This window comes from Cetorhinus maximus, chromosome 7 (genome assembly GCF_964194155.1).
Source record: "Cetorhinus maximus chromosome 7, sCetMax3.hap1.1, whole genome shotgun sequence".
In the NCBI taxonomy this organism is placed as follows: Eukaryota; Metazoa; Chordata; class Chondrichthyes; order Lamniformes; family Cetorhinidae; genus Cetorhinus; species Cetorhinus maximus.
Genome location: NC_135885.1, coordinates 21,438,757 through 21,455,599, shown reverse-complemented (window position 1 = coordinate 21,455,599; position 16,843 = coordinate 21,438,757). Strand labels below are relative to the sequence as shown.

The following is a 16,843-nucleotide window of genomic DNA, read 5'->3' as shown; positions in this document are numbered from 1 at the left end:
ATTTTACATTCTTCTCTTACAGCTTAATTACAGTCTGGTCTTAATTTAAAAGTCACTAAATTTAACTTAAATATTTCAATTTCTCAGTGAAAAATGAAGCAATTATCTGGAGTAGACTACACTGCAATTGCTGTGTGATTGCATCAAGATTTCTACAGTGCAAGCAGAGAGTGGAGTCTAAATCATGGACTATCCAAGCCAGCGTGAGGCTGAAAGCAATGCGGGGCAGCCTTCTGACTTCACATGGGCTGTGAGAGTGCAAAGCTAAGACTTCCAAATCCAGGAAGTCTTTAACTCCAGTTTTATTGTTTAGCATCAAGGCTCTTCGTTAACTTCTCACACATAACTGGGGTTTGGGTTCTGTGCACAACACGTGGAAACATATATGCAGGAAGCGCCGTTTTCCCGTTGCCAGAGGGCACCATAAAGCCAGCAGCCCAATTCAGTGCCACTGACTGGCACCGCTGCAAAGTAGGCATGCGAGCTTGCAGGCAGAGCTTTCTGTGCATGCGTTTACGTGCGTTGCGCGCATCACTTTGTTAAACGTTCAGCAGGGCATTTGTTCTGGTCACTCAACTCCCGCCAAGGATTCTTCAACAGCACCTGGCACACCCACAGCCTCCATCCCTTAAAGAAAAACTTGCATTTATATAGCATTTTTCGCAACCACCAGATGTCTCAAAGCACTTTACAGCCAATGGAGTGCTTTTAAAATACAGGTCACTGTTTTAGTGTAGGAAACACAGCAGCCAGCAGTGAGCTCTCACAAACAGCAATGTGAAAATGACCAGATAATCTATTTTTGTGATGTTGATTGAGGGATAAATATTAGCCAGGACGCCAGTGATAACTCCCCTGCATTTCCTCAAAACGGTGGTAGGGTATCTTTTACGCCCATCCAAGCAGGCAAATGGGGCCTCGGTTTAACACCTCATCCAAAAGACTGCATCTCCAACAGCGTAGCGCTCCCTCAGTACTGCTCTAGAGTGTCAACACAGATTTTTGTCCTCAAGTCCTGAAGTGGGACTTGAACCTGGAACCTCATGGCTCAGAGGCAAGGGGTGCTACCAACTGAACCACAGCTGACACCTAACAGATAAAGGGAAGATGATGCATGGGAACAACATCTTTTCATGGTTGCGCTCCAACTCGTGCACCATCCTGACTCGGAACTATTCGCTGTTCCTTCATGGTCACTGGGTCAAGTCCCGGAACTCCCTGCTTCGCAGCATTTTGGATATACCCTCAAGCCATGGACTGCTATCGGTCATGAAGGCAACTCCCCACCACTTTCTCAAGGGGAACTAGGGATGGGCAATAGATGCTGGCCTTGCTATCAGCCGCCATATCCCAAGAATGGACAAATAAATAAAAACCTACTGGACAGCATTAGTACACAACCCAATTAAACAGTGCTTCAAAGTCTCCCTCAAGCAGTAACCCTCTGCTGGTTAAAAATACATTTCCAAAGACAAGTATTTTTATTGTAAATTCAGGGAGCGTTAGAACCACAATAACAGTCCATGGGAAGAAAGACAAATTTAGCTCGAGGCTAATTTTCAGCAAGCCTCCAGCATGAAAAAAATATCAATTTAAAAATACAATGAACCATAACAAATGACTCTGGAACTTTAGTACAGATACAGGCAATTAAATTTTTTAAAAAATAAAGCAGACTGGTTAATGACATCCAATCTTACCAAAATATCTGAACGCATCTGTATGTTGAGATACACAACGAATTTTATACACTAGGGCAACTTGCTCCATTGTGGAATTGAACAGAAGTAATTGCTACTACTCTTGGTTCGAAAGTTTTATTCAATTGTGCAACTCAGGAAAACAGTCATCCAAATCAAGATGGTGCCAAGGCAGTGCAGGACTTTAACCGGAGGCTGGTATCGATGAGCAGGGGGCCTGAAGTGAGCTACAGGCTCAGACATTCTGATATAAGCAAGGTCTGGTCCATTTTAGATCCTGGACTTCACTCTAATGTCTGAAATCAGTCTCCTGCCAGAAGCGAAAAGACGTGTGGGACCCAACCGACACTAGGAACCCATAGGAATAGTGCCCAGCACGAGGCAAGAACATAAGATATAGGAGCAGGAGTGGGCCACATGGACCCTGGAGCCTCCTCCGCCATTTAATATGACGATGGCTGATCCGATCTTGCCTCAACTCCACTTTCCTGCCTGTCCTTCATAACCCTCGACTCCCCAGTGGTTCAAAAATCTGCAGGAAACATGTCAGTTTAATTTGCATATAGCAGTGTTATGATAATGACCAGATAATCTGTTTTCACGATGTTGGCCAGGACACCAGGGATAACCCTTCCGCTCTTCTTCAAAATAGTGCCATGGGATCTTTTGCGTCCACCCTGAAGGGCCCAGGGGGGTTGGGGGGAGGGAGGGGGGGGGGGGGGGGGGGGGTGCCTTGATTTTAATGTTTCATGGTGTGACACAGCAGACGATGTGTGCCAGGTGGATCAAATGCACAAGGGATGCTTGATCACGCAGTCACTACCGTTTTGCAATTTGTATTTTATTTCGAGATGTGTGGCCTGAATTCAGTTGTAATAAGTCCACCAAGACTCGAGAGATTTTTTTACAAAACTAAATTAAACATTTATGAACGAAATAAAAAGATTTCAAGCAAATACGTAGGTCTACAAGTTACTACTATAATAACTCCTAAAGCCCCTAATTAATCTGGCTTCCAGTTACACCCCCGTTAAGGCAACAGTATATAAATCTATTTTATTTGTTTAGATTCCAGCCAGTTAACACAATACCCTGGACAGTTGAATTCAAAATGGCTTTTCCCAGCTTCGGGGTTTCTGTAAGCAGCAGCTTAATACACAATTATTGGAGGCTTTTCACACTTCTGGTATATCTTGCAATGCCTTCCTCTCTGACACATAGCCTCTTCTCCTTTATACATGTTTTTCCCTTTTAATGCAAATTCCATTGCTCCCATATGTCTTTGGAACTGTACTTTTCTCATAATATAAATTATAATATCAACACCATGCAATCAGTAACCTTTGGGGAAAAATAAACACACTGCTTGGCCTAGCTTCTTTGGCTAGGTGTAACATCCTGCCATCTCTTTGAAATTCAAACTACCCTGATTTATCTAAAAATGCAAATTCTCCTCACCTCACATTCTAAAGCTTCAGCCATGTTTACCTATTTAACATTTCAAACCTGGCTTCTTTTCATGAATCAAAGCCTCCAGACCCGCTGTGTCCAACTCAATTAAATCACACACACGCTATCCACCAATAATCTACAATAGATCACAATAACATTGAGAATTATTATACTTTCATGACATTCATCTGAAGGAAAGCAGCTGACAGTGCAGCACTTCCCTCAGTACTGCATGGGTGTCAGCCCTGATTTGGTGCTCAAGTCTTGAGAATTTTGTTTTTGATTCTTTCATGTGATGCGGGCATCGTTGGCTAGGCCAACGTTTATTACCCATCCCTATTTGGCCTTGAGAAGGTGTTGGCGAGCTGCCTTCTTGAACCGTTGCAATTCTCGTGGTGTAGATACACCCACAGTGCTGTTAGGGAGGGAGTTCCAGGATTTTAACCCTGTGACAGCAATGAAAGGGTGAGGGAAAGGAATGAAGTTTGAGCGACTCAAGAGTAGAGAAAAAGTGATACCAAGTGAGCCACTGCTGACACCAAATTTCATTGTGTAGAGGATCAGCTGCTGGACATGGTGTCACACATCTTGTTTAAAGACGCTTTTCACACTTGGTGCTCCTGTGACTGAGATAACAAGGGGGCAGACACAGGACCCAGGTTCACTGATATATTTTTGCTGGGCTGCAATGTTGTTGCCAGGGTGTCAGAGTCAGTTCCAACACTGTAAACGGAGGGAGCTGGTTGGTTCTCTCACAATGCGATTAACAGAAATATCAATGTAAAAACTAAACATTCAAAACAAAAAAAAAAAAATCGTTGCACAATTAGCACTGAGCCAACTGTTGATGTTTACAGGCAGAAAGCAGCATGAAAAACACCAACATTCCAGGCTGCAGTGAGAGCTAGCAAGAGTAAACAACTGCTTTACTTAACTTCAAGGCTATACACTACCAGGAAAATTTTATTTGCTTATATAAAAATTCATTACATTTCAAAAAGTAATTCATTGTGTCGCATGCTTTAAAGGAGATGTTTTGGCGGGAAGGGCAAGAAAAGTCTGGTCTTCACTCCAGAGCGAGCAGAAATAAGTCTGCTCTCTACGGTTTTCTCTGATGTCCAGGCAAGATTGTGTCGACAGCCAAGCAACCCACTAATGCAAGCCTTCTGGTCTCTAGCACTGGCAAGGAGCCAGCTGTGGGGTAAACGCACAGCTGGCTTTCCCAATCCCAGACACAGACGAAAAAAAAAATCTTAAAAAAAAAACACAAACTTTTCACTCCTTCACATCCTGTAAACAGAAATTCGGCAGCAGGAAAACTGTCCTCATTAAAATTGTTTCGACAAAGAACAAGTCATCAGGTAGCTATTTAGCTTTTTTTTTGGCCAAAAAAAGTCATGGATTTCTCCCTGCAGAAAATAAAACCTTCTGTGCTAATAAAACCAACGGAACTAGATCTAACCAAAAGATGTTGACAACACTGTTGATAATTCTGAATCACGCTCACCAACGGTGAGAGATGTCAAGAGGAGAGGGGGAATAAAAAAAACTTACATTTCTTTTCATCAAGTCGATTTTACCCACCCTGCCCAATAGCATCAGAGCCAGGGTTGGGGGATGATTTTTTTTAAAAAAAAGAGGCATTCTGCCTTACCACCAGATTCTGGGTGGAAACCATTTTCACCGGTCTCTGCAGTTAGGTCACTGAGGTGCCTGTCAGAAACAAGCAGGAATCTCCTGACTTAAATCTAATTCAAATTCAGAGATCTCATGAGGTCAATGGCAACCTGCCCATCACCACCCTCCCAATTTGCCAACAAGCCTTCCTTTGATCCCGATAGCAGGTGCTCCTCTCAGACCCACCAGCCACCTGGCCTTCTTTCTACCTTTCTCAGGCAGGCAGCTGACCAGATGCAAGCTAAATCAATTACAATACTCCAGACCTCAAACTTAGTGCTCAAGCTCAACATCCTACCCACAATTACCCAAAAACACCTGCCAGGTGGATTTAGAGAGAGGGGGAAAAAAAATGCTTTTAAACCAGTTACTTAAGGTTTTCATATTTCATCCCCTTGATATGAATCCAATTATTCAAAGGCTCAATTTTATTTTTGCCCTTGATTAAAAACTTAGCACTATTTTATTCTCCTACCAACACCAGTACACACACAACAGGCCCAGCAACCCCCTTCTCGCTATATGATTCTATTGTTACTGAATGCACAATGATTCTAAACAAGGGCTGCGTTACAAGATAAAAAACTCAAGATTTGAAAGTTCTAGTTCCTACCATCTTCCAACCATTGTTCCACACTATTTTAATAGTAGAATCTTACGGCACAGAAAGAGGCCTTCTGGAGCCTAAAGTCTTTGCTGGATCTTGGAGAGAGCTGTTCAGTTTTAGTCTCACTCTCCAACTTTATCCCCATAACCCTACAAATTAGCCCTCTTCAAGTACAATGTTTTTGAAAGTTCCTATAGAATCGGATTCACCACCCTTTTGGATCATGCATTCTAGATCTTAACCACCCTAGATGTGAAGAAATTTCTCCTCATTTCCTCTCTAGTTTAAATCTATGACATCCAGCCAGTGAGCCACTTGCCAGAGGCGAAAAATATCCTTATTTGCTCTACCAAAACTCCTTATAATTTCGAACACCTCCGTTGGGTCTCCCCTAAATCTCCTCTGCTCAAAGGACAGCAACCCCAGCTTCTCTAATTTCTCCGTAAAATTCAGCTCCCTCATCCCTCGCCAACCTTCCCAGGGCCTTGACATCCTTTCCTGAAGTGTGGTATCCAGAGTTGTTAATGCTCTGTTAAGGCCTAAGCACAGAGGTTTGTAAAAGTTTAACATGACATCTCTATTTTTCAAATCAAAGCTCCCACTCACAAAAGCCAAACATCACAAACACTTTCTAAACTGCCTCTCTGACTTGCACTGTCATCTCCAAAGATTAGCGAATTTGCATCCCAGGGTTCCACTGTTCTTTGCAACTCCCTCAAAATTGTACCATTTTGTTTATAATAAAAAACAGAAAATACTGGAAATACTCAGGTCTGGCACCATCTGTGGAGGGAGAAACAGAGTAACAGTGGAAGTTGATGACCTTTCCTCAGGACTGCGAAAAGCCGAAAATGTAATAGGTTTTGAGAAAGGGGTGGGTGGCAAAAAGGACAAAAAGGAAGGTCTGCAACAAGTTGGAAGACAAGAGAGATTAAATGAAAAAAAAAGTTAGTCATATGTACCTGCTGAGTGTTGGCAGCATTTTCTGTTTTTATTTTAGATTTCCAGCATCTGCAATATTCTGCTTTTCAATTTACCTCTCCATGTTGTTTCTCCTAAAGTTTCTCCTAACCTCACACTTATCTTCATTAAATTGCAATTGCGATGTACTGTGTACAGTTCTGGTCACCTTGCCCAAGGAACAATATACTTATCACAGAGGAGGTGCAACAAAAATTCACTAGACTGATTTCTGGATGAAGGAATTGTCCTATGAGAAGAGATCAAGCTGACTAGGGCTATATTCCCTAGAATTCAGAAGACTGAGAGGTGATCACATTTAAGCATAGATGCTGGGAGGATGTTTCCCTTCAGGAAAGTCTAGAACTAGGGGCCACAATCTCAGAACCAAGTTGAGGAGAAATCTCCTCACTAAAAAGATTATGAGCCCTTGCAATTCTCTATGCTCAGTCAATGAATATATTCAAGGCAGATCGCAATAGATTTTTTTGGATGCTCAGGGAATTCAGGTATATGGGAAAGTACGGGGAATTGGAGGAGCAGCCAGGATTTCGTGAATGGTGGAGCAGTTATAAGGGACTGAATGACCTACCTGTGCTCCTATTTCTAACGCTGTGTGTCCACCGATTTCACCTGTCTATGCCTTCCTGATATCTGCTGCGATCATCACAGAATTGTTACGGTGTAGGAGGAGGCCATTCGGCCCATCATGCTCACTATTACATTGCCAAGTTTCGTATCATCCGCAACTTTGAAATTATTCCCCCTATATCCAAGTCCAAGTCATTTATATATGACAAAAATAAAAGCAATGGTTCCAATGCTGACCTGAGGGGACCCCATTGCATAATCTCTCCAGTCAGGAAAACATCTATTCATCACCACTCTCTGCCTCCTTTCCCTTAATCAATCATGTACCCAAACAATCACCGTTCCTTTAAGAACATGTGCTTTTGTATTCCAAATAGAGCTATTTTGGAGGTACTTATTTAAAATGCCTTTTGTGTGTCCATCAATGCCATTATGATCAATGCTCCTCCAAATTTCATTTTCGTTTGTCTAAGGTATCAAGTACACAATCACAGTGCTCATGTTCCTTCCTCACACCCACAGTACTGAAACTGAGACTCCTCACTGTCAGTAAGCAAAATATTGCAAATGCTGATAATCGGAAATTAAATGAAAACAGAAAAACACAGTAATTCATAGGGGGAGGAGATGCTATTTCTCAGGGTCTCAATATCACGGAGTCTCTCATTATAGTTTCAGCTCCTGGGTAACCAGAAATGGACATAGTACCTCAAATGTGGTCTGACCAGAGTGCAATAGAGTTTTATTAAGACTTCTTCAGACTTAGATCCCACGCTTCTGGCTACGTAATTCCACATTCTATTGCTGTGCCGATTGTTGCTCTGTATTAACTGGATATCTTGGACTGGCTGTCACTGTGAAAATAACAGTGAAATTATGCATCTGTAAATCAGACAGCAACTCGCGGCGAGTGGAGGTGCGCAATGAAAACACTGAAATCGCTGTCCAAAAAAGTGCCGCTCCTGCATAAATTGCACACAAATGGCATCTCACCATCTGGTTCTCCACTCAAGTGTAGCGAGTAGCATGAAATTCTTGTACTGATGGAGTAGATACAGACTAAACACACCACAAAAAGTTAGGGCTCGTTTTACAATTTTAATGGTGTTGATGAGTATTAATTGTCATACAACTTTATTGGCACTGAAAATTAATATTTACAAGTATGGAGGTTCATTCCTTCAGCTTTTCATTATTATTGGAGAGTTTTAAGAAGTAATTTACTTTACTGACTTTTTATCCCTTAACTGTGAATTAAAAGAGAGAGCGTGAGAGAAACAGATACAATCTTGGTTTCCCTCTCTTTATTTGGTTTTCTATATCAGATACGATACTGAATTCACCATTCAAGCTTACACTTCCTGGTTCGGTCTCTGTGCTGCTCATTGACGATTCTCAATCTGATGGGTTAAGGAGATAAACAGTCATTCTGTTTACACAGGTCTCAGATGTTCTGTGGAGGGCACCATGCTGTTTGGTTGTCCTTCTCACAGCCACTTGCCGTGCACAGCCTCCTGAAAGGCCCTTGGACATACAACTAGCATTCGATAAACTTGTGTTCGCTGCAAAATCTTGAATATAATGTTTAAAACTCCCAGATCTCTTTCAGCTTCATTTATGGAGACAGTTCAAATCCACAAAATATGCACCATGCCTATTTTTCCTTCCTGTGTGAAGTATTTCACATTTGTCTACATTAAATTTAATTTACCCTTGATCTTAAAATATTCTATATAACCACTTCTGAATTTGAGTGGGCCGTTCTGATTCCATCGCTTCTTTCAGAGTCCCATTCAAGTTACATCCAGAAAAATCCCCCTTTATATCTTAGCTAACTTCCTGACCATTCAAACCTGGCTGACAGCATCTCTCTGGTGTTTCATATTGAAACTTAACCAAGAGAAGGATGCAGCCATTTTGAGAAATCCCGCAATGTGATGTAGCAAGTTCCATAAAGGTGCTCTCTGAGAAAGAGGTGCAGAGGGGGAAAAATGAGAACCAAACAAAACAGATCCACAACAACAGCTTATTAACACACGGCACCTTTAACAGAATAAAACGCCCCAAGGCACTTCACAAAACAAGTTAAGACACCGAGCCGCATAAGATTTAGGTCAGGTGACCAAAAGCTCAACCAAAGTAGCTGCTTTTAATGAGCATCTTGAAGGAGGATAGCGAGGTAGAGAGTTATAAAGGAGGGTAGTCTAGAGCTTGAGGCCTAGGCAACTGAAGGCACAGCAACCAATGGTGAAGCGATTAAAAATCATGGATGTCAAGAGTTCGGAGTTAGAGAAGTGGAGATATCTCGTGTTATAGGGCTGGAGGAGATTATAGAGATAGGGAGGGGCATGGCCATTTCCTTAATCACTGATCCTCCTCCTTCCTTCTGAAACAGGGCCTCTTTTCGCAACTTAAGGATGGCACCCGATCTCAAGGAGAACAGAAAAAAATGTTTTAAGCACACACTGAGGGTCTCAGTGAAAAGGGGACAAATTGACATTGGAGTGTGGGAGGAACTTGCTGTAAACCTCTCCAAGTGACACGTCGCATCTTACACACCACAATAGTCGTAAACCAACCGCTTAAACTCTGCTGCAGAGATGCAATGAAAGCATGAGAGAGAGACAGAACACCTTGGCTCAAGAACAACCCCGCCCTCTTCTTCAGGGCAACTCCTTGTCTTCTCTGCCCATCGGCTCCAGGATTGGCCCGATGATGTCGCCAGAGGGGACACAAATCATGAAGCCTGGCAGACATCATCCTCATTTTGTGGGTCTGGCGACCATGACGACGACTCCTCCATGAATAAGCAAACCCTAGTCGAGAGAGTGATGGGCAAGGGCAAGGATTGAAACTGACTGTGATGACTCCTATAGTCTACAAACTTAACTGACATGACAACTACAGTACAGCTCCACAGCACTTTTTGGGTCATGGCAAAGTAGCCTCTGTTTCAGTTACAAAAGATAAGCAGGCAAACCAACATCATCTTAACAACTTGTGGCAGATGCAGGACTACCTTGAGAAAGTAGTTTACCCACCACTGAAGCTTCAGAGTAGTTGCAACGTAACTCCTCGACCACATTTAATTATCTGGTATTTTCTATTTTATAAACTTTGAAATTGAAGGATGATTTTCAGAGCTTTTTTTGGACATCAAAGCCAGTGTGATGACAGGTTTCATCGAGAAACAGTTAAACTTTTATCAGAGAGAGATTTACAGGTGCTTTCATGTTAGGCCAGAACTCTCGTCCGTCTCCTGGATTGCCTGCGCTAAAAGCACACTGGTCGGAGCCTCCGCAGCACATCACATGGCCCCCAACTGATAGATGGGAGGGGCTGTAACCCCAGTTACCACAAGCAGCCTAAACAGTGTTCTGCTTTGTCAAAAAACAGAAAACAGTGGCAATGGGCTGGAAACATTTTTTGCCATCTTCTCAAACTGCTCGCAAAATCGTAGCATCGAACAATAAAAGCACTATTTTGTTAAGCTGCTGTCCACTAAGTCTCCATAGGTAGATGGTGCTGTTTTTAATTCCTCACTAAAAACTGTATTCCTAATAATAATTTAAGCATTTGATTCACAAAACAATTCCTGCACTATTTGTCAGCTAAAATATATTGACTTCAATTCCATACTTATGACTCACTCCTATTTCTGGGAAAAAGGAGCATTTTTACAGGAGTCCAGACCAAAGGGTAAGAACAACATTTACTTTCCTATTTGTAACCTATTTGTAAACCATTTATCATTTGAAAATGAAGGGTTCGAATTTCCATCGTAAAAGGGAATGATCAATAAAAAAAGGTCTTCCAAAACGTAAAAACAGGTAAATCATGGCTTCGACTAGTTTAACTGAGGATGGCAGTCAATCCACAGTTTAGTTTACAATTTAGTTTGCTAAAAAGGGGCAAATGAGGGTGCTCTGGCAAGCATGCCATCCACACAGGGCAAAACAGATAAGAAACAGTTCAAGCTTCATCTTGTTACAGTAACAACAGGGCTGGAAAACCATCTGTCTACACGCTTATTCAACACGCTTACCAGCTTATATTTCACCTCTTTTCTATTTTTACTTAGTTCTGTTGAAGAGTCATACGGACTCAAAACGTTAACTGTGTTCCTCTCCGCAGATGCTGCCGGACCTGCTGAGTTTTTCCAGGTATTTTTATTTTTGTTTTGGATTTCCAGCATCCGCAGTTTTTTGCTTTTATCTTAAATGGCTATCTGCCCGGTTAGCAAGAATCCTCACCTAGCAGGAACCAGATTCTAAACACAAACCCAGGAACCCTGCCCAAAACGCACATGCCAAGTATACTACCTATCAGGCCTCTCAATTAGAAATGAAACTATGTTGTTCACAGTGCAATTCACACAAATGAAAAGAAAGCAAAAGTGAAAATAGCTCCAACTGAGCAAAATAAAAGTGCATTGGTGTCAAAAGTACCAATAAGATATCGGTATAGCTGGTGCTCAAACACACTAGAGTCAACAACTTTGTCAAGGAGGTCCTCCAGGGAACTTAAGACTTTGAATAGGGTTTTTTTTAAAAAAAATGTTAGGAGAAAGCAGACACTCCTACCCAATATTAAAGTTTAAATAAAAACAGAGTTAACGTTCCAAGTCTGCGACGTTTCATTAGTTGTTTCCCTCTCCACAGATGCTGCCAGACCTGCTGAGTATTTCCAGCATTTTCTGTTTTTATTTCAGATTTCCAGCATCTGCAGCATTTTACTTCTGTGTTAAAGTTTAAACGATTGGGGAAGCAAAGCTTTGCGGACGGGTCATACCCATGCCGGCTATGATTCGGTTGCTGCACCTCGGTGCCAGTCAGACTAAGGTGGAGTCTGTAATGATCAGCCAAACACATGTCCTAGCTTTGGGTTGGTAACTGTAATAAATTGCAAACTAAAAACGATACTTTTACTAAATTATACGTCAGTGACAGTTAAGTTTACAATTCTACACGGCAACATACCGATTACTGTTTTGGCAATTCGCAACTTAGCTCATTATTAAACACGGAAAAAAAATGTTTTATCCAAATGGATTTCAATATTGTGCGACCCCTGACATCACAAATCAAGAAAGCACCCAGGCAGTTATCTATGCTTCTGGAACAAAAATATTAAACTAAATCCCAGGGTACACTTTTACATGTCGATCTGACAAGGGCGCGACCTTCCCAAAGCTCGCGACCTTCCCAAAGCTCATCTGAAGTGAAAATCACACCTTGAATTAGGAAAAAAAATACATAACAGCAGATGTATGGCCAATTACAGCTCATCACAGAACCTGATGTATGTATTTGATCTTTTTTTCAAAGCACAACGCATCTCGAGGCAATCCTTAAGGTAAACTTTGTGTGGATGACTTATGCAAAAGGCTACCTAAAAGCACCCTGGCAGTAAATCAAACCATTAAGAATAATGAAAGTCTGCTTGGTTCTACATAGTATACTGCAGCCACATGCAAAAAAAAACACCCAGTACTTGCAATTTGTGTAATGTTCCAGTACACAAACAACCACAAAGACAATTTGAAATAGGGAGGTAGCCTATCACCTGTTACATATCCAGATCTTAGGCTGAGTTTGATGGTACGCTTATGAATTTAAAAAAAGTATATATTTTTACACAACAGGTGTGAGGCTTGTTTAGGACATTCCAATGCATAACCTCAGGAACTAGTGAGTGCCTAAATACCTATTGATGTCCTGCGGCGCAGCGGGTAGCGTCCTTGCCTCTTATCCAGAAGCTCCAGGTTCTGGTCCCACTGCAGGACTTAATGGGAAGGTCTGTTCAAAATGGTCTGGTCAAACAGGTGGAGTATCTACTTGTAAATCCTTGCAACACGTACCAATGGCAGCCCAGTCTCAGAAGCAGAGATTCCTGGTCAGCCATGCGATGGGAAGAACGTTGGAGCCTCTACCATCACTATCCATATCTCCAAACCACAACACGCGTGTAAAAAAAGTGCCTGTTGCCACAGCAACGCAGACTCCCTGAGCGAACCGTTAAGAGACCATCGCCAACCCGAGGCTAGTGAAAACTCATACTGGAGAATAAGGTACCATACACAGATTTTAAAAAAAAAGATGAACTTGTCAAAGAATTAATTTTAACATACGAAGGTATGAATTAGGGGCGTGAGTAGGCCCCTCGAGCCTGCCCCGCCATGCAATAAGATCAAGGCTGATCTCACCCCCCTTGCCCCCCCCCACCCCATAACCTTTTACCCCCTTGTTAATCAAGAATCTATCCACCTCTCCCTTAAAAATACTCAAAGGTTCTGCTTCCACCGCCTTTTGAGGAAGAAGAGTTCCAAAGACTCAGGACCCTCTTGAGTGAAAAAATACATTCTCCCCCTCTTCTAATTTTAAAATGGATAGATGTATATATATAAAAAAATAAGGTTATGAATCTTGGAATGTCTTCATTTTTGCTTTGTTTTTTTAAAGAAAACAGGAGAGCATGAATGTGGCAGCTACCTGCAGTAGACGAGGCAGTCCATGTGGTTGATCTCCTGGTCAGACCTGTACCTCCTGTAGTCCTCCCACAGATCCTTCAGGGCGGTGACGGCCAGGATGAAGACCACGGGGGTGAGGGCCAGCTCGGGCTGGAAGGCGCCGACGATGGGCACGAAGTTCAGCAGGGCGATGAAGACGAAGTAGACGTTGGCGAAGCGGTGGAACTGCTCGAAGAGGTTCTTGGGCAGGAAGGAGAGCAGCGTGTACTTGGTGGTCTTGAGGCGGTTGCTGGCGTGCAGCCGGCCCGGCGGCTCCCCCGCCTTCGCCCCGCCGGCCAGCAGGTTGGAGCGGACGCTGCGGCTCTTGCCCTCCCTCCTGCCCCGGGACCTGGACCTGGACCCGGACCTGGGCAGCTTGCAACCTCTGGCCGGGGGTGTCTCCTGAGCCATGCTGACCACCACCCCCCCACCCCTTCCCATGCACCTTGACCAGTGCCCTACCTTGACCACCAAGCCCCCACCAGCACCATACAAACTCATGCACCAAGACAGCAGCAAGACATGGAACAAGACATGAAACTATCTGGGAGCTCCTCCCCTCGCTACTGTCTCAGAGAGAGAGAGAGAGAGAGACACAGGCAGAAAGTTTTCCAACAACCTTCTGTCCACGTCCAATGATCCCCCCCCCTCCTTTCTCTTCATAGTCCCTGGGGGTTTCCCCCCCCCGCTCCCAAACTCACTCTCTCTCTCTCTCTAAATGTATCTTCTTGTTGGTGTGACCCTCTTCCCGCGATGTCTCCCCCTTCATCACTTCCATTTGCAGATAGGACAAGCGGTCAAGACAACTCATTCACTCCACACCAAGAAAAATAAAGTCAACCCCTCCCCTCCCCTCGCTTCTCTTTGGGTTTTTATACAGAAGGCGTCACTCCTGACGATAAACTTCGACATTTCCGGTCTTAAAAAGTTTTTTTGGGGTTGGTTTTGGTGGGAGGGGAGGGGATGGGAGGGGAGGGGGGGAGGGGATGGGAGGGGAGGGGGGGAGGGGATGGGAGGGGAGGGGGGGAGGGGATGGGAGGGGAGGGGGGGAGGGGATGGGAGGGGAGGGGGGGAGGGGATGGGAGGGGAGGGGAGGGGGGGAGTGGAAACTAACTTTTAGTTACGGCGGCGAAGGGACGAATCTCAACAACTTTCTTTTTCTTTTTCCCCCTCCCTCTCTCTCCCTTTCGGAACTGCAGCTCCTTACACCACACCCACTGGGAGGGGAGAGGGGAGGAGAGGGGGTCTGTGCACAGACAGAGCCACCCACTGGGAGGGGAGGAGAAGAGAGGAGAGGGGAGGAGAGGAGAGGGGAGGGGAGGAGAGGGGGTCTGTGCACAGGCAAAGCCATCCACTGGGAGGGGAGGAGAGGGGAGGGGAGGAGAGGAGGTCTGTGCACAGACAGAGCCACCCACTGGGAGGGGAGAGGGGGTCTGTGCACAGACAGAGCCGATTCCCAACTCAGGTGCAAGATTCCTCTCTGCTTTTTAACCCACCCACCCACTCACTCACTCACCCACCCACCAACCCACCACCTCCTGGTTGCAGAAGTCGATGCTTTTTAACTACAAAAGTTCCTTTCCCCAGAAGCCAAGTTCAATGCTCTTGCTCATCTGATAACTGGAGCTTGAGTTGGAACTAAAATAGGCAATTGTTTCCTGTCAGTAGCCATGGTAGCATCAAAGGAGATAATACAAACACGTATATATGCGCCAGATTTGACAGGAAACATTCAAAGGTCGTTGATACTTTGATCACGGTTGGGTGGGTGACTTGTGTCATTCGGGTTTTTTTTTTCCCCCCCACATCGACTTAAATTCAGGAATTCGTATTAATTCAGGACGGTTTCTTTTTTTTTTCGATAACCCCATGATCTCTAAATTTTCTGGAAGTGTTTCAGAAACTAGTAGCTTTAATATTTATGCATTTTATTTGTTTCATGGGATGTGGGTGTCACTGGCATTTGTGGCCCACCCCCAATTGCCCTTGAACTGAGTGGCTTGCCAGGCCACTGCAGAGGGTAGTTATGAGTCAACAACATTGCTGTAGATCTGGAATCACATGTAGGACAGACTGGGTAAACATAGCAGATTTCCTCCCCTAAATGACACTAGTGAACCAGATGGGTTTTTACAACAATCAATGATAGTTTCCTGATCGCCATTAATGAGGCTAGCTTTATATTCTAGATTTTATTAATTAATTGAATTTAAATTCCACCAGCTGTCATGGTGGCATCTGAACACATGTTCCCATGTTCCCAGAGCATTCGCCTGGATCTCTGGATTACTAGTCCAGTGACATTACAGTTATGTCACCATCTCCCCCAATTTAATGGGACATGGGTTCAAATCCCACCGTGGCAGCTGGTGAAATGTGAATTCAATTAATAAATCAATTTGGAATATAAAGCTAGTCTCAGTGATGGGAATCATGAATCTTTCATCAATTGTTGTAAAAACCCATCTGCTTCACTAATGCCCTTCAGGGAAGGAAATCTGCCATCCTTACCTGGCCTGGCCTACATGTGACTCCAGAACCACAACAATATGGCTGATTCTTAACTACCCTCTGAAATGGCCTAGCAAGCCACTTTATTCAAGGGCAACTGGGGATGGGCAACGATGCCCATATCCCATGAAAGAATAAAGAAAAAAATTATTAATATATAATGGGATTTTTGGCTATTCAATCTTCAAGGTCATTTGACCTCTGCACAATTTGGAAGGGTAACTGTGCAGCAATTAAGAAAAACACCACCAGCTAAGTGTTGTCTTTGCTCAAGCCTAGGAACGCTGAGGTCAATTCGAGGTTCTCCTGCATCACCACAAACCTCCCCCCATCCCCCAACTGTTGCCATTCCAGCTGAAGTTAACTAACTCAATACAGAGACAGGATTAAATTAAGACTTTACTGATTGAATGGCTCAGTGCCTCATTGCCCACTGATCCATCCAGGGATACAGGGGATAATTTTCAACCTAATGCTGGTGTGTAAAGTTGGCAGTATAACATCTCCTCAATTGCCTTTTCAATTGCAATCAAGCGAAAGGAAAATCAGGCAGTTTCTATAATGAGCGCCTGATCCACAATGTGGGAAATTACCCTTATTGTCTAATTTATTTGCTCCACTGTAAAGAATGTTTCTTTTTGGTTCCATGGTATTTTGCAAACACATGTCAAACAACTGCAAAATACTTTATAGTTCACTTCATTTTAAGTATGACATTTATCGAATGTAAACACTCCAAACTTAATTTATAATTCGTACTTTCACTATTGTTTATTTTACTGCTTTGGGTAGATAATACAGATATAGTACCCAAGTGGTTATGGATATCTCCTAAGA

The 16,843-nt window shown here is 43.4% G+C and overlaps 1 protein-coding gene across 1 annotated transcript in view; it reads right to left on the bottom strand.

The window, feature by feature from the left end:
* atp10a (ATPase phospholipid transporting 10A) overlaps window positions 1–14,132 on the bottom strand; it is a 183,300-nt gene extending 169,168 nt beyond the window's left edge. Inside the window, exon 1 of the mRNA XM_078545152.1 lies at window positions 13,479–14,132. Within this exon, the coding sequence (XP_078401278.1) occupies window positions 13,479–13,996 (518 nt within the window). The 5' untranslated portion in view covers window positions 13,997–14,132. The remainder of the gene's footprint in view (window positions 1–13,478) is intronic.
* Window positions 14,133–16,843: the final 2,711 nt, after the last annotated feature.